At 42.0% G+C, this 26,927-nt stretch overlaps 1 protein-coding gene and 1 non-coding gene across 49 annotated transcripts in view; one reads left to right on the top strand and one right to left on the bottom strand.

Moving 5' to 3' along the window:
- Nucleotides 1-26,927, bottom strand: part of LOC105492460 (cytoplasmic linker associated protein 1) — a 309,888-nt gene that overhangs the window by 186,674 nt on the left and 96,287 nt on the right. For 47 of the 48 annotated variants that reach the window (XM_011759589.2, XM_071072569.1, XM_011759597.2 and 44 more), the window contains exons 3-5: nt 4,291-4,369; nt 2,723-2,826; nt 1,838-1,929 (exon numbers count right to left, since the gene is read on the bottom strand). In XM_011759589.2, coding sequence (XP_011757891.2) covers nt 1,838-1,929; nt 2,723-2,826; nt 4,291-4,369 — 275 coding nt within the window. Of the gene's footprint in view, nt 1-78; nt 579-1,837; nt 1,930-2,722; nt 2,827-4,290; nt 4,370-26,927 lie in introns of those variants that run through there. The other variant, XM_071072586.1, reaches the window with a different exon arrangement.
- LOC112428613 (U4atac minor spliceosomal RNA) lies at nt 4,928-5,053 on the top strand. Its single transcript, XR_003020651.1, has one exon. It is a non-coding gene; the product is annotated as a U4atac minor spliceosomal RNA (small nuclear RNA).

Genomic DNA, 26,927 nt, shown 5'->3' with positions numbered 1-26,927 from the left:
CTGCCCACACCTGCCCTTCCCGTGTCTGCCCACACCTGCCCTTCCCGTGTCTCCCCAATCCCCACCACCACCTCATACCAAGTCTCTCTCCATCCCATCCACACTGGCTCCAAAGTAAATGTGTCCGATGGCCCCTTTGCACAGAGTTCAAAACCTAGGGTGGCTTCTCCCAGGTGAGTCTTCCTCCTGTCCCCCAGGGCTCTGGCCAATCTGGCCCTACCCCTTTAACGCTGGGCCAGAGCACCCCGGGTCCCGCTTGCCTCACAGGTGCTGCCTCTGCAGTGCTGTTCTGTCACTGTAAGCCAACTACGAGTCACTGGAGGGACCTTGTTTAACTCTCCCATGTGCTGTGGCAGAGCCCTCTGCTACGGTAGACAGTCAGGCAATACCGCTGGATGAAAAGACTGCAATCAAATCAGAGCATCTACCTACTGGGGCACATCTGAGCCAAGTGCTACCCTACTGGGGCACATTTGAGTTACAATTTTCACCATCACCATCCCTGCCATGACAAATGGCCTTTGTGAATAAAAATCTCTTGGTTAATCTGCCTACTACCTTACCATAAATTCCTAAAACTGGAGCTACTGTGATCAAAGGCTAGAGGTTTTTTTTTTTTTTTTTTTTTTTTTAAAGCTTCAGCTACATATGGCCAAATTTAATGGCACTGAAAAAACTAACATATTAAGATGGAAAAAATGTACAAGTAATATAAACATTACAATCTCAATTTTGTTTTTAAAAATAACATAACTTTACAGGTTAGGATAAAATGATTATCTGAAGGTAACAGAATTACAGTAATCTTTATTTTTTCCTTGTGTAAATTTTTATGATATATACAGTATTATTTTCATAACCAGAAAAAAAGTCTTGAAATTTATAATTTTAAAAAAGCCTCTCCTAAAAATAAGTACATGAAAAAAATGTTCACCATCAACAGCCATTAGATAAATACAAATTAAAACCACAATGAGGTATTACTACACACATATAAAAATGGCTAAAATAAAAAAGTGACAACATCCAATGGCTAGCAAGGGTATGTAGAAACCAGATCATTCGGACGTTGCTGGTAGGAACGTAAAACAGTGTGGACAACTCCGGGGAAAAAATTGGCAGTACCTTTTAAACTAAAAATGAACTTACCAAATGACCCAGCAAGTATACTCTTGGGCACTGATCCAAGAGACATGGAAACTTATGTTCGTGTAGAAACTTGTACATGCATGTTCACAGCAGCTTCATTTATAAAAGCCAAAAACTGGAAATCACCCAAATGTTCCTCAACAGGTGAATAGTTTAACCAACTGTGATACATCTATACCAAGGAATTCTATTTAGCAAGAAAATGAACTATCAATGTGATGTGTAACCTCAAGGGTATCATGCTGAGTGAAAAAAAGATAAAACTCAAAAGGTTACATACTGTATAATTCCATTTACATAACACTCTTGAAATGACAAAATCATAGGCAGGGAGAGCAGATTCGTGCAAATTTAAACAGATTCACGGTTGCCAGGGGTCAGGATGTAGCTACACACGGCAGCATGAGGGAGCCCTGCAGTGACTGTACAGTTACATATACACACAAATGCACATGTGTTTACCTGAGACACTTGCACAAGTTCTAGGGATTGTATCAATCTCAATGTTCTGAGACTGATGCTGTACTATAGTTATTCAAGGTGCTAACACTGGGCAAGGGTGGGTAAAGGGGGTGTGAGACCTCATACTACACTTCTTTGCAACTTCCTGTAAATCTATAATTATTTCTAAGTAAAAAGTTAAAAAAAATTCAGCCAGGTAAAAATGTCAGGCTCATCCCAGACTTACGCATTGAGTGTTGCTATAAGGCAGAGACAGATGCCTTCTCGAGTACGGAAATTCTTGTGTTTGAAGCCTCCGAGCATTCTGTCCCATACGTACTGTAGATGACAAAGAACAGGTGAGGAAAGGAGAAGACTGCTGCAGCTGTCACTTAGTAAGGCAAGCCTCTCAGAAGGCAAGCCTCTTAACGGGTACCAAATTAGTCCCATCCTCTACCAACACATTTAATCCTCTCAAGAGCATACTGGAAAATGATGATATCTATCATGTTACCAAGTATACTAAATTATAATTTTTAAAACACATTCATTTACACAAGCATTTAATTCTCCCAAGAACCCTAAAAGGGAGGTACAACTGTCCTCATTTTATGGGTGAGGAAAGCCAGGCCAAAAGAGCCAGTGAGTTGCCAAAGATCACACACTCACACTGCCCTCTGCTTTTTCTCATCACCTCCCAATAAAGGACAGTGGAAGCTGGGAAGGCATGGCTGTTTCGGTCCATCCCAGCAGCCCCAATCAACCAGAAGACGGGCCAGGGCTCCAGCCAGGCCTCCTGACTCCCAGACACCACGGCTTCCTCTTTTCAGACAACTGGAGAGTCGGTTACATAAATGAGCTGAAGGGTCTAATGGATTAAAACTAAGTATATTAGATTCACTAATTTATTCAATACCCCCATGTTAAATCCACTATTCATCTCATACTTTTGTGACTTATTTATTTAACTATCTTGCATGAGTAAACAGATTGAATGCTGTGAAAATTTTTATCTGTAATACATCAGCTTAAGTCTATGGAGTCACACCGTTTGTGCAAGCACACACACACCCTCGCAACTGCATGCATGCGCACTGGCCAGCTGACCTCAAAACACATCTCTTGCCCCTACCTGGGGATTAGCAGCTTGATCCATGATCTTTAGCAGCAGAGTTTGGTCCTGCTCCCTCACAGAGTCTTTAGCATCTCCTAGTCTGTCTATTAGACTTGGCAGCACTGAAAATCAAAACGGAAACTGATCAAATGAAACCCTATTTGGGGGTCTGCGGTCACCAAGTACTGCTATTTCAATTATGTGGGAAGACAAACCCCTGACCCAAATGATGTATCTCCTCCTAAAACCACTCATCTTTGCTCACAGCTCTACTCTCCTTGCTGAAATCCATGAGAGTCACCAAAAGAGTCTGCAAAATCCTTTGCATGGAAAGATATACTATTTGTCTTCCTCCTTACCCCACGTTCCTCCAGCCAGTTCCAAACGTATTTGTAAGCTGATAAAAATTGAAGACCTTGATAGGAAGAGTCAATAGAAAGGAAAATTTAGGTAAAAGACAAGGAGGGGGCTCCAGCATATGTGTTTGGGGGTGGAAGCGGTAGGCACTTATGAATAATCTTACATTTCATCAACATTGTGTATTTTTAGTTTTACATCACACCCAAACACACATGAGACAGAGCCCAGCTGTCCATCTTCCCCCACCTACCCAGTGTGGACCCTCCCACCAGTGCTCCAAGTGCACCTATAGACCAGAGATCAGCTTATTTTAAGAGCTTGCAAACCTCTATAACAAGAGCTATCCCTGAATAATTCAGCTAATTTAGGAGGTAAATGGAACCCTATTAAAATATCAAATTTCTAAAAGTAAAGGTTTTTTTTAAAAAATTTGTAAACAGTCGGTGCTAGAATGGGAAAATAGCTCACGACCTTTTCAGAAGAAGCATATTGGTCAGAAACTTAACAGAAAAGAATACATGTGTACCAATGTAAAATAGAGAAATTCCATAAGGAAATGGTTGCATAGAGCTGCTTAGTGTTTATACTGCCCCCATGAAACACCGGAGGTCAGGAATTTAGAGGTATTTAAATCTATGAAATCTGTGGGGTTTGTTCCATTTTGCTGACACATCGTTTTTCCTTCAGAATAACAGTGAACGTTTACTATACACTTGTAATGACATTTACAATCAAGATGAAAATAGTAATGCCAACCATAGTCATCTGGGGAAAAATACAACTGGCTTGGTTTTACAGGATTTCTCAAAGAAAACCGCCTCTCATTAAAGGGGACCGCGGTCAGGGTCAAATATGACTTGGTTGGCACAAAGGGTGACAGCTAATTTAGCATAAGAAATAAAAATGGCACTAATATTTCATATTAGAACACGTATTACTAATTTCCGTATGAGAACAGAGTGAAGCCAGTACAAGGTATGGGGAAGGGGAAGGGCCAGAGGCCAGGAAGCCCAGCGGGAAGGGAAGGCAGCGGGGCGGCCGGCCGGGGCTGCGGGTGCTACGGGGGCTGCGGGGGAGGGCGGGGACTGACTGACTGGGAGGAGCGGAAGGGAGGCCGAGGGGGCTGGAGGGGAGGCAGGGTAGCGGCCGGGAGGGTTTGGGAGCAGACCGAGGGAAGGCTGGGGGTCTGAAGGGGCCGGGTCCGCTCCACAAGTGCCGCAGCTCACCTGTGCCGATCTGCGCCTTGAACCGATCCTGCAGCCGGGTCACCAGGGCGGACAGGATGTCCATGCCCAGCAGAACCACCTGCAGCGGGAAACACCGGGAGCCTGTTAGCGGCCGGCCTGCGGGGCAGCGCTCCCGCCCACCCGCTCCGGGGACGCCTCGACATTTCTGGCCCAGACGCAGTCCGAGAGTCCAGAGCGCGCATGCCGACTGGAGGACCAAAGAGATTAGCACGAGGAAGGATGATCTTCCACAAAAAGAGCTGTGTACAGCTATAATGGAAAATACTCGGTGAGGAGAAACGAAATAAAAGGCAGTACAGCGTAGCCAAACCCAGGTTAGCCGCCCGTGGAGTTCAAGAGAGCGCCGTGGCCCCGCCCCCTCCAGCCCCGCCCCGGCGAGAAAACGTATGCAAATTTTCGAGCGGCCGACGCGCGGTCTTCTGGGTAAAACCGAGCCGCCGCTTTTGCGACCCTTCAGGAGCCTCAGAAAACAAAGAATTGGTGGTGTCGTCGAAAGTCGTGGAGGCTGGAGGTAAGCTAGCTACCAGACCGACTAGGGCGGGACTCACAAATTAATCACCACAACGCAATCAGGTATTGGCGCTTCCTGCTTGCAGCGCATGCAACTTCTCCCGCAACCATCCTTTTCTTGGGGTTGCGCTACCGTCCAATGAACGCATAGTGAGGGCAGTACTGCTAACGCCTACACAACACACCCGCATCAACTAAAGCTTTGCTTTACCTTGGTGCAATTTTTGGAAAAATGAAAAACCGCTTTTCCCAGACTTGTGAGTTTAAAGAGTAGTAAACTGCAAACTACACTCCTGTAGTCGTGTGTTAAACCAGTAGGTGGTGCACAATATACATGATGTCATTTTCTCATCAAAACTCTTTCAGTTTTTGCTGTGCAAACGGGGAGGGTTTCCATGTAACTTTACCCCGGTCATCTACTTCGACTGTCATGTAACTCCAGCTTTACGCTGAGCCAGCCTAGTAGTCTAGATGAAGTTTCAATAGGAGGCGAAGTTTCAGTAGGCCTTTGTACCACATAAAATGGAATCCCAGCACTTTGGGAGACCGAAGCGGGCGGATTACAAGGTCAGTAGATCGAGACCATCCTGGCCAACATGGTGAAACCCCTTCTCTGCTAAAAATACAAAATTAGCCGGGCCTGCTGGCGCACGCCTGTAGTCCCCACTACTCAGGAAGCTGAGGCTGGAGAATCGCTTGAACTTGGGAGGCGAAGGTTGCAATGAGCTGGTATCCCACCACTGCACTCTAGCCTGGCGACAGAGCGAGACTCCGTATCAAAAAAAAAAAAAAGTTAAATAGTGAGCTTTCTGTGGAATGGTCCAATAGCCAGATTAAACCCTTCCTCTGTAGGAAGCAGTTTTGCACTGTGAGACTTCATTAAACACGCTTCCAACACAAAGCCGAGCACTGCCCAGTGTTCACACAACAACCAAACAGGACCGGGCAACAGTTAGGATTTCTTGCATGCAGCCTGTGCCTGCGTCTGGCGGCTGATAAAAGCAAAAACTGCAGACTTTTCTATTCAGCTTTGAAATCCACTGCTTCAAAACTGAAGGAATCCAAATTGGCCCAATAATCCCCACAATATATAAAATGTTCTTGCAAGAAACTGGCTACTTGACAATATTGAAGAAAACAATTTTTACAACTTTTATAGAGAGAACAATTTATAAACAGATTTTTCTTTTAATGGTATAAACACTTTAAAATAATGACTCTACTTTCGAGCTAAAAAGGATTAGGTTTCACACTATGACTTCCTTCCAAAGAGTACAGTATGAAGTGGGGGAGTAACTATCCAGCGGAGAAAACTGACAGACACAACCTCAGCCAGACAGTGGAGGTCAACATCAAGCACACTTGGTATGATGTCATGAAAACGGCATTTTGCCTTTGTGATAGTCCTTCCCAAAACCCTTAAGCCCAGTCTAAGCATGAGGAAAACATCAGAGAAATTCCGATAGAGGGGCATCCTACAAAACACCTGACCAGTACCCCTCAAAACAGTCAAGATCATCAAAAACGAGAACTCTGAGAATCTGTCTCAGCAACAGGAGCCGAGGGAAACATAACAACTAAATGTAATGAGGTATCCTGGAAGAGAGTCTGAAACACAAAGATGACATTTTTCCTTAGGTAGAAACTAAGGAAATATGAATAAAGCATGAAATCTAGTTAATAATAATACATCAATACTGGTTCATTGATTGTCATAAACCACACTAATGTTAGATATTACAATGAGACGATATTACCTTTGCAATTTTTCTGTAAAAAAATAGTTTATTTTTTAAAAAGAACAGCCCATCATGGAAGTGAGTTATTTAGCTTTTGTTTGGTGAAATCTTAAGCTTATCTGCACAGCTGCATTACTGGTTGCGAGTAGGGGTATTATTCATGACAGAAACATCCCTTCATACATCGCTCAAGGCTAAGGTGAAGAGGACTGTTGTTTATTTGGGGGAAGGCTGACATCAGCTGTTCCAGGACGGCAGTTTACTTGGTAGGTCTGAGCAGAGAAGGCCTCGCGAGGCCCGGGACAGTCAAGTTTCAATGCCTTGCCTAGATGAACTGGGGAGCGTGGAAACTCCCAAAGAAGACTGAGTGAGTAGATGCACCTGAGTCCCCAGAGAAACAGAACAGGAGAGGTCCAGGGCGCCAGCCAGGAGGACAAAAGGTAGTTCCAGGTACTTTCACAGCCCTTCTCCTGGGCTTCCATTTCCCTACTGAAGAAAGGGATACATGAAAAAGTCCTTGCCCAGAAGACCACTCTGATAATTAACTGTAAAAACCTCTTTGTGCCTAAACCTCCTCATCTGTAAAACAGAGACAACAGTAACAGCTACCTCGTGGGTTGTTGTGAGGATTAAATAAAGTGTGTATGTAAACTGTGCCTGGCACGTGGTGAGGGTACTTTCTTTTTTTTCCTGTTCCTGCTTTCTTCAGCCCTTAGGTCTATAAAACCAACTTCTTCTCCATGGCTCAATGGAATACACAATTCTCTTTCCTGGAAATGAGGTGTTACCTGATTCTAAAATCACAAATAAAAGTCATTCAGAATCTTTAAATTTTTTGTAATTTTTTTCTTCCAACACCATTAGCTCTGCGTGACCCTTGAGCACTGCCTCCGACATTTTACTTAATTATCTACGTTTGTGCTTGTTTCCCCAGCTACACTCCTTGAATGTAAGGAACACTACCATCTTGCATTTCCTCAGAATTCCCATAATAAATAGCACAGCGCTGGGTACAAGGTAGGTGATTGATAAACCCTACTGTATTGATGTGAAGGAGACTGGAATAGATGAGCTCTCAAGGTCCAACATCTTCTTTATCCTAAAATCCTTTAAAAGACCCTTTTGTAAAAGAGAGAAGAGGGCTGACCAGGTCACTGGGACCAATACTCCTGCCGAGCACAACTAAGAATGCTGGATGTAAAAGAACTTCTGCAGCATCAGAGAACTAAGAAGGCACAGAAGAACTTCCAGGTCAAGAAACACAGACAACTAAAATCCACAGACATGAGCCTGCAACAGCTGGTCCTCTTTGCCCTGGGGCCATGTATATACTGGGAAAGGGTGCAGAGAATCACTTTAATAACCTTGTGGGTCATCTAGGAGGGCAAAGGTTACATTCCAAAGCCCTCCAAAGTTGGTGGCCTAGTTAACCCCCACCACGTGTGCTGGAAACCCAAATGGCTAGACATTAGGAGGAGAGTGAGTTGGAAATAAAACAGCCTTCACAGGGACTGCAGCCCAGTTTCCAAGCATCTGGGTGGCCCGGAAAAAAATTCTAATCCCTGACATCAGATTAAAGTGAGTTTAGACTGTTTGTGTCCAAAAGCCCTTAGCAGATAAAAACACATGTCATTTCTGGATAAAGAAAACGTCATCTTAATAATCTAGTCCTTGGTTTATTCCTGTAACAATTTTTCTTTTGTTGCTGCTGTTTGTTTTTTTGAGACGGAGTCTCGCTGTGTCGCCCAGGCTGGAGTGCAATGGTGCGATCTCTGCTCACTGCAACCTCTGCCTCCTGGGTTCAAGAGATTCTCATGCTTCAGCCTCCCGAGTAGCTGGGATGTGTTATCAGCCCGGCTAATTTCTGTATTTTTAGTAGAGATGGGGTTTTATCACATTGGCCAGACTAGTCTCGAACTCCTGACCTCAAACGATCTGCCTGCCTCGGCTCCCAAAGTGCTGGGATTACTGGCGTGAGCCACTGCGCCTGGCCTATTCCTGTAACAATTTTTCAAAGAGAACATGTGAAACACAACCAAAGATAACCAGGCACACAGGACAAAATAAATGAAAACTAGCAGAAACAAAGACCAACCTGAACTCTGGATGCGTGGATAGGAGAATAATTACAGACAGACTTCAAAATAACAAGTCAGGCCGGGTGTGGTGTCTCACACCTGTAATCCCAGAACTTTGGGAGGCCGAGGCAGGCGGATTGTCTGAGCTCAGGAGTTGGAGACTAGCCTGGGCAACATGGCGAAATGCCATCTCTACGAAAAAATACAAAAACTAGCTGGGCGTGGTGGCGGGCGCCTGTGGTCCCAGCCGCTCTGCTTGGGAAGCTGAGGTGGGAGGATCACTTGAGCCTGGGAGGCGGAAGTTGCAGCAAGTGGAGATCGTGCCACTGCACTCCAGCCTAGGCAACAGAGACACCTCATCTCAATAAATACATAAATTAAATTAAATAACAAGCCTTATTATGTCTAAGACACATGATTAAAGCTTTGGGTAGAGAAATGACAACTTTTAAAGTTACACAGATTAAACAAATAATACAAGAGAAAGTTAAATACTCAACGAATGGGCTCTTTTTCCTAAGTGCACTGTAAATACATGAAGAGAACTAAACAGGAAACTAAGTCTGCAGAAAAAATCCAGAATAAAGTAAAGAAAGGCAAAAAGATGGAAAATTCAAAAGAACAGGGAAGAGATAATAGAGAGAAAATGTTAAGTTTAAATGGAATTCAAAAAAAGAAATGACACAATAGGTATAAAGCAATGGCTGACATTCATTAGAATTTTATTTTTATTTTATTTTATTTATTTTTTTGAGATAGGATCATACTCTGTCACCAGGACTGGAGTACAGCTGCGGTGATTTCGGCTCACTGCAACCTCCACCTCCCAGCTTCAAGGGATCCTCCGCCTCAGCACCCCGCCCCCTCCCCAGTAGCTGGGACTACAGGCGCGTGCCACCACACCTAGCTAATTTTTTGTGTTTTTGTAGAGGAGGGGTTTTGCCACATTGCCCAAGCTGGTCTTGAACTTCTGGACTCAAGCAATCTGCCTGTGTTGGCATCCAGAGTGCCAGGAATACAGGCATGAGCCACTGCACCCAGCCCAGAATGGTATTTAAAAAAATAATAAATAAATAGTGTTGGTGAAGATGTAGAGAAACTGAAACTCTTGAACACTGCTGGTGAAGTGTAAAATGGTAGAGTTGTTGTGGAAAATGGTTACAGCAGTTCCTCAAAAAAGATTAAACATAGTATTACCATATGATTCCAGCAATTCTACTTCTGGGCCTATACCCAAAAGAAGTAAAAGCAGCCGGGCGCGGTGGCTCAAGCCTGTAATCCCAGCACTTTGGGAGGCCGAGGCGGGTGGATCACGAGGTCAGGAGATCGAGACCATCCTGGCTAACACGGTGAAACCCCGTCTCTACTAAAAAAATACAAAAAACTAGCCGGGTGAGTTGGCGGGCGCCTGTAATCCCAGTTACTCGGGAGGCTGAGGCAGGAGAATGGCGTAAACCCGGGAGGCGGAGCTTGCAGTGAGCTGAGATCCGGCCACTGCACTCCAGCCTGGGCAACAGCGCGAGACTCCGTCTCAAAAAAAAAAAAAAAAAAAGAAGAAGTAAAAGCAGAGTTTCCAAAGACAGTTGTAAACCCAGGTTCACAGCATCATTACCTACCACAGTAAAAAGGTGGAAACGACTCAAGTGTTGACTGACAGATGAATGGATATGCAAAATGGAGTCTACCAGTCTGCCCATACGATGGAACTTTAGGCCTTTTCTGAAACACTACAACATGATGAACCTTGAAGGCTTTACGTGGAGTAAAGTAAGCCAGTCACAAAGACAAATGTTGTCTGGTTCCACTTACATGAAGCACCTAGAGTAGTCAAAGTCACTGATTGAGAAAGTGGACTGGCGGCTGCCAGGGGTTGTGGAAGGGAGAAACGGGAGTTATTATTTAATGGCTTCAGGGTTTCAGTTTTACAAGAGAAAAACATTCTGGAGATACATGTTGGTGATGGTTGCACAATTCAAATGCACTTAATGCCGCTGAATTGTACACAAAACTAGTTGCATGGTGAATTTTATGTTCTGTATATCTTACTACAATTAGAAATAACTTTTAAACAGCTATTTAAACAATAGCTGATGGTTATGAAGCTTGTGTTATGGGGCAATAAAAATGCTCTAAAATTAGTGGTGATGGGTTGTACAACTCTGTGAATGTACTATCAACCACTGAATTTTACCCCTTCAAAAAGAATAAAAGGCCGGGCTAGTGGCTCACATCTGTAATCCTGGCACTTTCAAGGCGAGCAGATCACTTGAGCCCAGGAGTTTGAGACCAGCCTGGGCAACATGGCAAAACCCTGTCTCTACAAAAAAATACAAAAATTAGCCAGGCCTGGTGGCACAAGCCTGTAGTCCCAGCTACTCGGAACGCTGAGGTGAGACGATCGCTTGAGCCCAGGAGGTTGAGGCTGCAGTGAGCTCTGATGTTGTCACTGCACTCCAGCCTGGGTGACAGAGCAAGATCCTGTGTCCAAGAAAAAAAAAGAGAAAGAAAAAGAAAGAGAAAGAAAGAGAGAAGGAAAGAAGAAGGAAAGAAAGAAAAAGAAAGAGTATATCAATACCTGAAGAGATAATGGCTGAAAACGTTCCAAAAACTGAAGAAAAACATCAAGCCACATATGCAAGAAGCCCAGTGTATCACAGTACACTAAGGAAAAAGAAATCCATACCTAGATACATTAGCTACATTGTTTAAAAGATAAAGATTAAGACCAATACTGCCAACAATAAAGAAATGCATCAGCAAAGTGAACAGACAATTACTAATCACCAACCTATAATTCTATGATCTGTAAAATACACCTTCCTAGAAAGTGAAATAATTCTCGTACAAAAACTAAAAGAACTTTTCAATACTTATCTTAGAAGCTATCCATTCTGTTAAATTCAATTTTAGTGACTGTCCTGGTGCTACTGGCTTAACAATAAATCATTCCATGTAACTTGCCATATTAATAGCATGATTTTCCCCTTTATTATGTTAATCACCTCAAAAGATGCAAAGCATCTGAGAAATTTAACATCCACTGCGTTCATGATTAAAAATTCTTAGCAGATTAGGAAAAGAAAGATTCTTCCTTAACTTCACAAAGGATGTATTTTTTCAAACCTACAAAAAGCATCACACTTAATGATGAAGTGCTGAAAGCTTTCTCTCTGAGAGTGGAACACGATAAAAATATCCACTCTACAATTTCTGTTCAACATTGTGTCTGCAGTCCTAGCAAACTAATTTTGGCAAGAAAAAAATAAAAGTATGAAAATTAGCAAAAAAAGAAAAAATTATCATTCTAAATGGAAAATATAACTGCATAAAACAAAATCTAGAAGGGGCCGGGCACGGTAGCTCATGCCTATAATCCCAGCACTTTGGGAGGCCATGGAGGGCAGATCATGAGGTCAAGAGATTGAGACTATCCTGGCCAAGATGGCGAAACCCCATCTCTATTAAAAATACAAAAATTACCTGGGAATGGCAGCGGGCGCCTGTAATCCTAGCTACTCCGGAGGCTGAGGCAGAGAACTGCTTGAACCCAGGAGGCGGAGTTTGCAGTGAGCCAAGATCATGCCACTGCCTCCAGCCTGGGGTGACAGAGGGAGACTCAGTCTCCAGAAAAAAAAAAAAAAAAAAAAAGAAAAACACTGAAAGATCTAAAGATGCATTATAAAATTAATAAGCTTTGTAAGACTAATACAAAGCCAATATATATGAAAAAAATTACATTTCTATTCTCACAAGCCAAAAATGTTCCTATTTTTAATTGCATAAAAATAAACACCTATGAATAAATCTAGCCAAAATAAATATCTGCCCAAAAAGTGATGTAACAATTTTTAAATTTTTTAAAGATAGCTAAAATAAATACAAAGATAAAAGTATAGGTTGGAATACTCAGTATTGTGAAATTTTCAGTTCTCCCAAATTGATCTAAACATTCAATAAAATTCCACTCAAAACCCCAATAAACACAAACATGTATTTTTTTTTAAGAACAAGTTGATTCCAAAATACATGTGATAATATGAATGGCAAGACACTCTTTTGGTAAAATAAGGTGATAAAACTTGCTCCCCGTGGATATCAAGATGTATTACAATATCATAGGAATTAAGACAACGCGCTGTCAGTTGATGGACAGACACATACACCAACCGAGAGGATAAAGAAACAGACTCAGGCCTATGGGGAATTTTATGACAAAGTAGGCATTACAGAGCAGTGACAAGAGGGCTACTTTTTAAATCAATGCCCCTGGATCAACTGAGTATCTACATGGATTTAAAAAGAAGCTGACTCCTATCTCACACCCTGCACAAAAATGAATTCCTGACAGTAGATAAATGTGCAGAAAGCAAAGCAATACACCTTTTAGAAAATAACATAATAGCTTCATGATCCCAGGACAGAGGAAAATACCAAGACACAATAAACACAAACCATAAAGGACAAGATTGATGAACTGGACCAAATCAGAGTTAAGAACTTTGGCATATCAAAACCACTGAAGAAAGTGAAAGTCAAGTCACACTAGAAGAAGATACTACAAACAAATCAGCAACAACAGGCTTGTTTCCAGAATATATAAAGGTGCTCTGCAAAGCAAATGGTAAGCAAGCCAGTAGAAAAACGGGCAAAATATGTGAAGACGCACTTCACAAAAGATACCAACGGTCATCATTCTAAGAAAAGCTGTTCCATTTCCATTAGTCATCAAGGAAATGCAAATTAAAGGAGACACTACTGCACACTCACAATGGCTAAAATGAAAAAGACCCACAAGACTGAGTGTTAACAAGGATGTGGGACCACAGACACCCTCCTACATGCTAGCAGGAATGTAAATTGGCATAATCAACACTGAAGAAAACATCTTGGCATTAGCTAACAAATGTGAGGATATGCAGCAATACTGCTGCTAGGAATATGCCCAACAGAAACACAGGCATACATATAACAGGTGAAATGCACGAGAATGCTCAGAGCAATAGTACTACAGTAGCCAAAAACTAGAAATTCATAAGTCCATCCACTGTGGAATGTTGAAGTTGTGGGTTTCATACTAAGAGATGCAACAAACATTGAAAATAAATGAATCATAGCTACACTCAGCAATACAAAATCTTGTAAGAATGAATCAAAAGGCCAGAAACAAACATACCCACATTTGTATGAAGTTCAAAAACAAGCAAATAAAGTGGACACGATGGTGTCTAGAGTCCCAGCTACTTGGGACGCTGAGGCTGGATGATCGCTGGAGCCCAGGAGTTCAAGTCCAGCATGGGCAAGATAGTGAGACCCCATTTCTAAAAATAATTAATTTTCAAAAAACAAGTAAACATGGCCAGGCGGGGTGGCTCACACCTGTAATCCCAGCACTTTGGAAGGCTGAGGTGGGTGAATCAAGAGGTCGGAGTACGAGACCAGCCTGACCAACACGGTGAAACCCCGTTTCTACTAAAAATACAAAAAATTAGCTGGGCATAGTGGCGGGCACCTGTAATCCCAGCTACTTGGGAAGCTGAGGCAGGAGAATCGCTTGAACCCGGAAGGCGGAGATTGCAGTGAGCCAAGATCACACCACTGCACTCTAGCCTGTGCAACAGAGTGAGACTCCATTTAAAAAAAAAAAAAAAAAAAAAAAGCATACACTGTAATCTTAAGGTGCATATTTAGATAATAAAACTAAAAAGAAAAGGCAGAAAGCAGTTACCATAAAAGTCAGAAGAGTGGTTACTTAGGAGAGTCCTGGTGGCGATGTCCTAAGCAATGTTCTATTTCTTGTCCGGAAGATCAATTAAACAGCTATTAGCTTTAAAATACATTCTTAAACTGTGTCTTTGTGTTTTGTGCACATTCTATCACACTTCACAGTTTTAAGTTTTAAAAATTAGAGCAGTGGGAGTGATGCTGACCACCAGACCTGTAAGTTTATAACAAGTGGCTTAGACCTTGTCTCTGCCTTTCCAAAACACTTGTAAAGGCCCCCAAATGGAACAGTTCTCTTTCCAGATACATGAGGTCTGCTCATTGGCAAAGAAAGGAATACTCAATCCTTTTCTCCAAAAAACATCCATAAAGGACAAACCAGGTGGTAAAAACAGGCCATTTCTTAAGCTTCAGAAGACTGGATTGTCTAAGGTAAAAACAGTGCTCACACTCATACTGTATTTTATTGTTTTAAGGTATTTTTGCATGAATCTGAGCAATCTCACAGTAATCCTGAGATGGAGAATATATTATCCTTATTTTGGAAATAAGGAAAATAAAGACCAAAAGACTTACCCAGGGTTGTAAAGTGTGGTTAATGACCAAACTGCAAACAAGCCTGAGCCTCCTGAGTACACCAAAGCCATTTTCACTGTAACATAATAATGATGTACACAAAACCCCACAGTTTTAGTGTTTTTCATCTCTCTTTCTCTCTCTCTAGCTAGCTTAAGACCTTCTCTGCCAATATCAGATAACCTCAAACGTCAGCCTCGGCGCTGCACCCGTCTGAGACTCTGGGAATGCCTTAGCTAGGAAAAAACACGCTGGCTTTGCATGCACCGCTTCGGGGCTGACGTCCAGCTCTCCCCCCAGTGGCCGCTGCTCCATCTCCGAGCCTCAAATGCTCATCAGTAAAACCAGAATAATAACACGTTTACCTTAAAGAGTACACATGAGGCTAACAAAGTCTTAACAAAATGCTCAGAATATCACAGGCACCCAGTAAGTACTATTTCCCTTCTTTATGAGAGCAGCACTTTTAAAAATAATAAAAAAGCATGGCTTACTGAGTTAAGGGGCAAACAAAGTAGGTACAAAATCTAGAAAAGAAAATGAGGTTGCCTAAAATTCCATCACAACAATACCCCTGTTACTATTTTGGTGACATCTAGGCACACTCACATGCACATTTTTCCATTCAATGTGCAACAGACATCTTCCCAAGTCAATAAATACAGATCTACACCCCTATTTTCAGTGGCTTTATAATACTGTACCTAGGTATCATCATTACTCACCCAGTTCTACTAACATGCAGGGTTTTCATTATTTTACACAATATGATGATGGACACACACTTCCACACATGTGCTATCATCCCCTTAGTACAAATGCTGAAAACATTTGCTGGGTCAAAAAGAAAACACACTGTATACTACACTGTTAGCTCTGTTCTTAATGTAATGCACTAGGTGCTGCTTTAAACACAGGACTATGCCCTGCTGATTTCTACACAGTTTTTAGTTATTTTAAAAGACTCTAGATTGCAACCTCACTAAGTAAGGAGAAATTAGCACTCTACATTGTACTTACTTTCACATTCAAGAATAAAAGCACAACACAAATACCCCCTCAAGAAAAGTGTGATAGTCAGTGACTTTGCATACACACGCGTAGATGGGAGAAGTAGTTACCGTTACCCAAACTTGTCATCCTTCAAAGCAGTCACCTAGGAAATGCCTGGGTGCTCAACCCAACAACAATGCCACTGGGCAGTCTATTTTTAAAATTCCTCTTCTGGAATGCCCTCCAGAGATAGTGTACGAACCATCAAAGTAAATGTCTGTTAAAATACGTAATTAATATTAGATTATTGGGACTTGCAAAGTTATGGGCTATTACCAGTAATCGTCCATATAAAGGATTTTACCCTTCAAAAGGTATTTAGGATCATCACACCATCAAACCACTTTTTTTTATTACACATGAGGCAGCAATATGCCAAGTCATGCTAGGAGACAAGGTTTCAAATACAATGAGAGGCAGAGTTAGTAACCTTTGTTTAAAGACCTAGACCAATCCAATACAACTTTCAGCAATGATAGAAACGTTCTACATCGGTGATATCCAGTACAGTAGCCACTAGCCACATATGGTTACTAAGCAAACGAAATGTAGCTAGTGCAAATGTGAGACAGGACTTTTCATTTAACTTCACTTAATCTAACTTTAAACCACCACAGGAGGCTCCTGGCTACTGTGCTGGACAGTGCTGCTCTACACCACTGGCTGCAAATTCGGACACACAGGTAGAAGAAATATGGCCGGTCATGTGATAGAGGTGAAGGGACCATGGAAACTTGGGGTACCTCTTAAAGCTCCAGTCACTTGATAACATGTGGGACTGAAGAACAGTAAGGCCCCATCTCCAGATTTTAAACCCTGGCAACTTATCCAAAGAATTCTAAAGCACTGAGGAGGCCAAACAAAACATATCTGCGGGTCATATCCAGCCACAGACCTCTAAATTTGCAATCTCTCTCATCCAGACACATCCCATAAACATGAGATCAGGCACCAAGACATTCGTGATGGTTTAAGGAAATAAACAAAGATCCAAGTTTCCCATATGGACTTTCAAATTTTTCCCTAATATGCTTCCAAGCTGATCTACCTGTTTCTCTCTCCCAGCAGCCCCCAGCCCGCCAGCAGAACTCACAGCTCTTCCTCCGGCCCAAGATTCCTGGAGTCTCCCTAGACTCCTCCAAAGCTCAGGTCCCAATCCTTCTAAGAGACAGTTGCAGCTAGCCCCCTCCACAAGGTCTCCAGCCTCCTAATTTCTCTAAACCCCAATCTGAATAGTACTTTTTTCTATCTCCTTTATATGCATACTAAGCAACTCTCCAAAAAGACCACAAACTACTCAAAGCAGAGCAGATTCTTACACAACCTTTTTCACCCACTCACTTGCCCAGAGACTGTAAAAAAAAAAAAAAGTGGGGGTGGACGGGAAATCATGGGGCAGTGAACATCTATCTTGCAGAGATTCTCTATTTAATCCTCACAACGACATTTTGAGGCAAGTATCATATCTATAAATATGCCTACTTTGCAGATAAGGAAACTAAGCCCCAAAAAGATGAACAAATAATTAGGCAAGGTCACTCCATGGTTATGTGGTTTAATAACATTAATCCGTTAGTCTTACAAAAGGGCAAACCAAGAACACTACGTTTGTAATGACACCCAAGTAAATCACTCTTCTGTGTCTACTTTTTCCAGAGAACCATCTGCCCACTGGTGGTGCTTCTGACAAAAAGTGTGTAACAGAAGCTGTTCCCAGAGTGTACTGGAACTAATTTTAGAGACCAAAATATCTGTGAATCAGCTAATTAGTTCTAGCTCCCAGCATGCCAGTCTCCACAGAGGCACTGTGGGAAACGAGTGCACTCCTTCCTGAAGTCAGGAGTCATCTCCGTCCACTGATTTTTCTCTGAGTTCAGGCCAGGGTGAAATCCCGACAAAAATCTTAGCTCCAGGATGACATTTTATTACTTTAAAAAAAATACAAAAAAATGTATAATATTACTACCCTTTCTTGAAATACTGAAATCTGGAAAAATAAAACAATAGTCTGTGCTTAACATACTCTCTAACTCATGCAATGCATGTTTTTTTTTTAAAGGGGGAAGGTGCATTCATTTATTTACTTAGAATTTACTGATCACTTATTAGAATTCTATATACTTGATCAAATACCAATCAAGTATAAGGGTAGGATGAACAAGCTGTTAGACATATAAGGAGTTACTAAACACACACGTACCACATGACTGCAATTCCACTCCATACATAAAGATCTGGGTCAGTAAACAAGAAAATAAACAAAAAAAGAGAAAAACATGGGACCCTAGAAACAGAGGGGCCTACTCAAAAGAGAGGTGAAGGCAATTACCAAGATGACAGCAAAAGGGATTCTCAGAACGATGGCAGGACACCTAATTTTTTCTTTCTTTCTTTTTTTTTTTTTTTTTGAGACAGAGCCTTGCTCTGTTGCCCAGGCTGGAGTGTAGTGATGGGATCTTGACTCACTGCAACCTCCACCTCCCAGGCTCAAGCAATTCTCCTGCCTCAGCCTCCCGAGTAGCTGGGATTATAGGCGTGAGCCACCACACGCAGCTAATTTTTGTATTTTTAGTAGAGACAGGGTTTCACTATGTTGGCCAGGCTGGTCTTGAACTCCTGACCTCAAGTGATCCACCCGTCTTGGCCTCCCAAAGTGTTGAGATTACAGGTGTGAGCCACTGCACCCGGCCTGGGCACCTAATTAAAATCAGCACAGCGAGGGGAGAGAATGAGAGCAAGTCAGAAATCAACAGGGGAACACGAAGCTGATGCTCCAAAATCAAATCTCCAAGTTTGTCTCCAAAAACTTTTTGTTTTTATTTTATTTGTTTGGTTTTTTTATTGCGGGGTTGGGGTGGGTACGGAGCAGATATTTGCTTGAATTATGATCCAAAAAAATCCATACAGGACGTTTAGCAGGTGTGGCATACGGCAACTCAAGGTTATTCTAAAGGCTCTCTGACTCTCGAGTTGGCCCCTCCTACCCCATTTCTTTGCGTGTCATTTTCATGCTGCAGAAATCCGGTCAGTTCTGTTACGGAGACAGCCACAGTCAGCTTTGTCTGTTTCCTCGGGCATCACTGAACTTGACCCTCTATCTGTGCATTTCCTGCAGATGGAAGTCAGCTCCAGAGATCTGACTAGACTCAGATTCAACATTTCTGGCCAGAATATTTTATAGGTGGTACTATAATCTTTATTCCAATAATATCTCCCACATTTCATCAAATCTAAGACACCACCAACTTTAGGAACACCAAAGAAATAACTAGTGACCCAATTGATGAAAAGACTCATCTTGATATCAGAGATGGTAAAACTGTAGAGGTAAAAAAAAAAAAAGTGTCTCAGAATTGAAATTCTATCATAGTTTGCTCATTACTTAAAAAAATAAAAAACTTTAATTGCATTTATAGTTCTATAGAATGACAGCTTCAAATACACCTTTTAAAACTGAAAGATTCTTAGAAGTATGGCATGCTTTACATGCAATGCCTCTTGGAAACAGAAATGATCTTTCAAGGTACTTTCCAATGATGGATTTCAAGGCCCTTTCCCTTTCACATCTCACCCCACCACATTTCCTGTGATTTATCACATCTCTATACTTTAGCCATGAGACTACCTTTCAGGGGATACCCAGAAAAAGTAAAAACAAGGAAGAGCTAAAAAACTCAGTTATGTTGGAAATAACTCAGCAGTTTATTTAAAAACTAAACATGTACCATATGACTGCAATTCCATCCCTAGGTATCCACCTAGAAATGAAATACAGAAATGAAAGTGTAGGGGGGTGGCCAAGATAGCTGACGAGAAGCAGCTAGTGTGCGCAGCTCTCACAGAGAGGAACGAAGGGGCGAGTAAATACAGCACCTCCAATTAAACATCCAGGCACACGCATTGGGACCAATCAAGGAAACAATTCCACCCATGGAAAAGGGAGAAAAGCAAGACAGGACAACGGCCCACTAGGGAGTGAAACGGAGCCAGGGGAACCTCCCCCATCCAGGGAAGCAGTGAGAGAATATGGGACCCCAGGAACCCATGCTTCTTCCACAGATCTCTTTGCAACCCTCGGGTCAGGAGACCGCCTCACGAACCCACTCCACCAGGGTCTTCAGTCCAACACAGAGCTACATGGAATCTTGGCAGAGTAGTTGCTCAGGCGTGAACAAAGACCCAAGAGCCGTGGACACCCAGGCTTTCTGGGCTTCAGAGCAAAAGGAGCTGCAATTCCATCTTTGGGTTTGCAGCGACCGAGGCAACTGGGGGCTGAAGCAGACCCTGAGCATAGCACAGCTGCTCTATGAAAAAGAGGTGAGACTGCTTTTTTAAGCAGGTCCCCGATCCCATTCCTCTTCAGTGGGTGGGCCCTCCCAACCAAGGTCTCCAACCGCCACCTACAGGTGCCTTTGGGCTGACAACAGATCCGTACCTTCCTGGGACGGAGCTCCCAGAGGGAGGGGCAGGCCACTGTCTTTGCTGTTTTGCAGCCTTCACGGTTGATACCTCCAGTACTGGAAAACCCAAGGCAACTGGGGACTGGAGTGGACCCCCAACATATTGCAGCAGCCCTACAGAAAAGTGGCCAGACCATCACGTGGGCACCCATTCCCATATCTCCTCATCGGCAGGTCCTCCAGGCCTGGGCCTCCAGTCACCCCCTCAGCAGAGCTATCCTGCCAGTAGCAACTCAGCAACTCCCTGGACAAAGACCACACGGCAGCTGAAAGCCTCTCCGCCACTGCCTCTGCGGTGGAACTGTCCTTGTTACCCCCGGACTGACAGAGGAGCAAAGACCCTAAGTGCCTTCTCCACACCTCCAACAAGGAGGGGAAGCTGGTCCGTCTCCCAAGGGCCCCACCCACCCCCCTACTCTTCACCAGGCAGGGAACCCCCAGCTTGGGCTCACAGCACAGACCCGCCATCCTAGGCTGATGGCACTGAGTGACTGCTGACCTGCATCTCTCTGGGGTGGAGCCCACAGAAGACAACCAAATGACCCTCGGCTACAATCACTGCTAAGGTCCCTTCCTCTGCTGCCTCCAAACTAGAAAAAAACATAAACACTGAGATTGTCCCAGAGCTGCAGTGGGCAGCTCAGGAGTGCCAAGCTGCGATCTATAGCCAGCACTTAAGGTGGAGAGAAATCCACACTTTTTGAGAATTGAGAGGGAACACGGCTGCAACTGTGAGGAAATACAGGGGAGCCACACAACCAAGCAAGAGTCTACCATGACTCAGTATGCCTATGTGCCACGTACGGGATCATAACCCAAAGCTTCAACACCAAAAATACCTCGCTAACATACCACCCTCTGAAACCAAAGACAAGAAGTCAGCTTCAAAGACCCTACACAAAGCCTCAGCCCTGTGAAAACATCCAGCAAAGAAGTCACTTGACTGTACTGAATCTACACTGCAGTTAAAGGAACACCCAGACTTAGAGATAAGCAAAAAAACTTTGCTTAGAGATAAGCAATGCAAGAACTCCAGTAACTCAAATGGCCAGAGTGTCATATGTCCTCCAACAACCACACCAGTTCTCCAACAAGAGTTCTTAACCAGGCTGAGTTGGCTGAATGGCCAAAATAGAATTCAGAATATGGATAGGAACCAAGATCACTGAGATTCAGGAGAACAGCAAAACCCAATCCAAGGAAACTAAGAACCAAAATAAAATGATACAGGAGCTGAAGGACAAAATAGCCAGTATAAAAAAGAACCTAAAGGATCTGACAGAGCTGAATAACACAACACAAGAATTTCACAATGCAATCACAAGTATTAACCGCAAAATAAACCAAGCTGAAGAAAGAATCTTGGAACTTGAAGACTGGCTCTCCAAAATAAGATAGTCAGACAAAACTAGAGAAAAAAGAATAAGGAATGAATAAAACCTCAAGAAGTATGGGATTATATAAAGAAGCCAAATCTATGAAAAATTGGCATCCCTGAAAGGGAGGAAAAGAAAGCAAACAACGTACAAAATATATTTCAGGGTATCATCCATGAAAACTTCCCCAACCCTGCTAGAGAAGCCAAAAGTCAAATTCAGGAGATACAGAGAACTCCTGCAAGATGCTACACATGAAGATCATCCCCATCCCCAAGACACATAATCATCAGATTTTCCAAGGTTGAAATGTAAGAAACAATGTTAAAAGCAGCTAGAGAGAAATGGCAGGTCACCTACAAAAGGAACCCTGTCAGGCTAACAATGGACTTCTCAGCTGAAACCATGCAAGTCAGAAGAGATTGGGGGCCTATATTCAACATTCTTAAATTAAAAAAAAAATCTTCAACCAAGAATTTCATATCTAGCCAAACTAAGCTCTTTAAGCAAAGGAGAAATAGGAACCTTTTTCTGATAAGCAAATGTTGAAGGAGTTCGTTACAACCAGACCTGCCTTACAAGAGATACTGAAAAGAGCACTAAGTGTATTAATATAATAGAAGGGAAAGATCACTACCAACAAATGTAAAAACACAGACCAGTGTTAAATATACAGACTAGTGATACTATAAAGCAGTCACACAAACAAGCCAGCATAATAACCAGTTACAAACACAATGACAGGATCAAATGCACATATATAAAACTGACCTTGAATGTAAATGGGCTAAATGCCCCACATAAAAGGCACAGAGTGGCAAGCACAAGATAAAAAAGCAAGACCCAATCGTATGCTGTCTTCAAGAAACCCATCACACATGTAATGACACCCATAGGCTCAAACTAAAGGGATGGAGGAAAATGTACCAAGCAAATGGGAAACAGAAAAAAGCCAGGGTTGCAATCCTAATTTCAGACAAAGAGACTTTAAACCAACAAAGATAAAAAACAACACAGATGGGCATTACATAATGGTGAAGGGTTCAATTCAACAAGAAGACCTGAGTATCCTAAATATATATATGCACCCAATACAGGAGCACCCAGATTCATAAAGAAAGTTCTTAGAGACCTTCAAAGAGATTTACACTCCCACAAAATAACACTGGGAGATGGCAACACTCTACTGACAATATTAGATCATCAAGACAGAAAATTTATAAAGATATTCAAGACCGGAACTCAACACTGGACCAATGGATCTGATAGACCTCTACAGAACTCTCCACCCAAAAATAATAGAATATATAAGCTTTACATCATCACATGGCACATACTCTAAAATCAACCACATAATTGAACATAAAACAATCCTCTGCAAATGCAAAAAAAAAAAAAAAACCAAAACCTGAAATCATACCAAACATACTCTTAGACCACAGCACATTAAAAACAGAAGTCAAGACTAAGAAAATCGCTCAAAATCATACAATTACATGTAAATTAAACAACATGCTCTTGAAAGACTTTAGGGTAAATAAAGAAATTAAAGCAGAAATCAAGAATTCTTTGAAACTAATGAGAACAAAGATACAACATACCAGAATCTCTGGGACACACTAAGGCAGTGTTAAGACAGTAATTCATAGGACTAAATGCCAACATAAAAAGAAAGATCTCAAATTCACAACCTAACATCACAACGGAAAGAATTAGAGAAGCAAGGACAAATCAACCCAAAAGCTAGCAGAAGACAAGAAATAACCAAAATCAGAGCTGAAATGAAGGAAATCGAGACATGAAAAACAATTTTAAAAAATCAACAAATCCAGGAGTTTAAAAAAAAAATTAATAAGATAAATAGGCTGCTACCTAGACTAACAAAGAAGAAAAGAGGGAAGATCCGAATAAACACAATTAGAAATGATGAAGAAAATGTTACTACTGACCCCACAAAAATAAAAACCATCAGAAACTACTATGAACACCTCCATGCACACAAACTAGAAAGCCTGGAAGAGATTAATTAATTCCTGGACACATACAATCTCCTAAGATGGAACCAGGAAGAAACTGATTTGATTCCCTGAGCAGACAAATAATGAGCTCCAAAACTGAATTCGTAATAAAAAGCCTACCAAATTCACAGCCAGTTCTACCAGATGTACAAAGAACAGCTGATACCATTCCTACTGAAACTATTCCAAACACCTGAGGAGGAGGGACTCCTACCCAACTCATTCTACTAAGCCAGCACCATCCTAATACCAAAACCTGGAAGAGACACAACAAAAAAAGAAATCTCAAGCCAATATCCTTGATGAACATCAATACAAAAATCTTCAACAAAATACTTGCAAATCGAATCCAGGAGCACATCAAAAAGCTAATTCACTATGATCAAATAAGCTTCATCCCTGGGATGCAAGATTGGTTCAACATAATGTAAATCAATAAACTGATTCATCACATAAACAGAACTGAAGACAAAACCACATTATCTTAACAGATGCAGAAAGGGCTTTCAATAAAATTAAACACCCCTTCATGTTATTAGGTATTGAAGGAACATACTTCAAAGTAACAGCCATCTATGACAAACCCATAGCCAACACCATACTGAATGGGGAAAAGCTAGAAGCATTCCCCTTGAAAACCAGCACAAGACAAGGATGCTCACTCTCACCACTCCTATTCAACATAGTATTAGAAGGTCTAGCTAGAGCAATCAGGCAAGGGAAAGAAAGAAAGGGCATCCAAATAAGAAGAGAGGAAGTCAAACTATCCCTATTTATAGACAATATGATTCTGTATCTAGAAAACGCCACAGTCTCAGCCAAACGCTCATTCAGCGATCAACAACTTCAGCAAAGTTTCTGGATACCAAATCAATATACAAAAGTCACTAGCATTCCTATACACCAACAACTGGCAAGCAGAGAGTCAAGTAATGAATGAACTCCCATTCACAACTGCCGCAAAAAGAATAAAACACCTAGGAATACAGCGAACCGGGGAGGTAAAAGATCTCTACAATGAGAATTACAAAACGCTGCTCAGAGAAATCAGAGACGACACAAACAAATGGAAAAATATCCCATGCCCATGGATAGGAAGAATCAATGTCATTAAACGGCCATACTACCCAAAGCAATTTACAGATTCAGTGCTATTCCTATCAAAAGTAGCAATGACATTCTTCAAAGAACTAAAAGAAAATATTTTAAAATTCATATGGAACCAGAAAAAAGCCCAAAATAGCCAAGGCAATCGTACGCAAAAAGAACAAGGCTGAAGGCATCACATTACCTGACTTCAAACTATACTACAGTAACCAAAACAGCATGCTACTCCTACAAAAACAGGCACATAGACCAATGGGACAGAATAGAAAGCCCAGAAATAGGCTGCACACCTATGACCATCTGATCTTCAACAAACTGACAGAAACAAGCGATGGGAAAAAAACTTCCTATTCAATAAATGGTGCTGAGATAACCGGCTAGCCATCTGCAGAAGATTAAAGCTGGACCCCTGCCTTACAACATACATAAAAATCAAGTCATGCTGGATTAAAGACTTAAATGTCAAACCCCAAACTATAAAAAACCTGGAAGACAACCTAGGCAATACCATTCTGGACACAGGAACGGGCAAAGTTTTCATGACAAAGACACCAAAGGCAATTGCAACAAAAGCAAAAATTTACAAATGGGATCTAGTTAAACTTAAGAGCTCTGCACAGCAAAAGAAATTATCAACAGAGTAAACAGACAATCTACAGAATGGGAGAAAATATTTGCAAACCACGCATCTGACAAAGGTCTAATATCCAGCATCTATAAGAAACTTAAATTTACAAGAGAAAAAACAACTCCATTAAAACATAGGCAAAGGACATGAACAGACACTTTTCAAAAGACATACATGCAGTCAACATGCAGGCATATGAAAAAAAGCTCAACATCACTGATCATCAGAGAAACGCAAATCCAAACCACAATGAGATACCATCTTACACAGTCAGAATGGCTATTATTAAAAAGCCAAAAAGTTACAGACGCTCGTGAGGTTGCAGGGAAAAGGGAACACTTACCACTATTGGTGGGAGTGTAAATTAGTTAAACCACTGTGGAGAGCAGTCTGGCGATTCCTCAAAGAACTAGAAGCAGAACTACCATTCGACCTAGCAATCCCATTACTGGGTATATACCCAAAGGAATATAAATCATTCTACCATAAAGACACATGCATGTATATGTTCACTGCAGCACTATTCACAATAGCAAATACATGGAATCAACCTACATGCCCATCAATGACAGACTGGATAAAGAAAAGTGGTACATACACACCATGGAATACTATGCAGCCATAAAAATGAATGAGATCACATCTTTTGTGGGAACATGGATGGAGCTGGAGGCTATTATCCTTAGCAAACTAATGCGGAAACAGAAAACCAAATATTGCATGTTCTCACTTATAAGTGGGAGCTAAATGATGAGAACACATGAACACAAAGAAGGGAATAACAGACATTAAGGCTTACTTGAGGGTGGAGGGTGGGAGGAGGGAGAGGACCAGAAAAGGTAACTTTTAGGTACTGGGCTTAATACCTGGGTGATGAAATAATCTGTACAACAAACCCCTGTGACATGAGTTCACCCTGTAACAAACCTTCACATGTACCCCGCAACCTAAAATAAAACTTTAAAATAAATAAAATTTTAAAAAAATAAAATAGCAAGGTATTGCATTTTTTAAGAAGAAAAATGGGCCAGGCATGGTGGCGCATGCCTGTAATCCCACCACTTTGGGAGGCTGAGGTGGGCAGAGTAGGAGGTCAGGAGATAGAGACAATCCTGGCCAACATGGTGAAACCCTGTCTTTACTAACATACAAAAAATTAGCCGGGCGTGGTGACGTGTGCCTGTAGTCCCAGCTACCAGGGAGGCTGAGGCAGGGGAATTGCTTGAACCTGGGAGGCAGAGGCTGCAGTGAGCTGAGATCGTGTCACTGCACTCCAGCCTGGTGACAGAGCAAGCCTCTGTCTCAAAAAAAAAAAAAAAGTAAAACATAAAAATGTATGGTCACATAAAG

This window comes from Macaca nemestrina, chromosome 11, assembly GCF_043159975.1.
Source record: "Macaca nemestrina isolate mMacNem1 chromosome 11, mMacNem.hap1, whole genome shotgun sequence".
NCBI classification, from domain to species: Eukaryota; Metazoa; Chordata; class Mammalia; order Primates; family Cercopithecidae; genus Macaca; species Macaca nemestrina.
The sequence above is the reverse complement of the archived record's forward strand: the minus strand, read 5'-3'. Positions and strand labels throughout refer to the sequence as shown.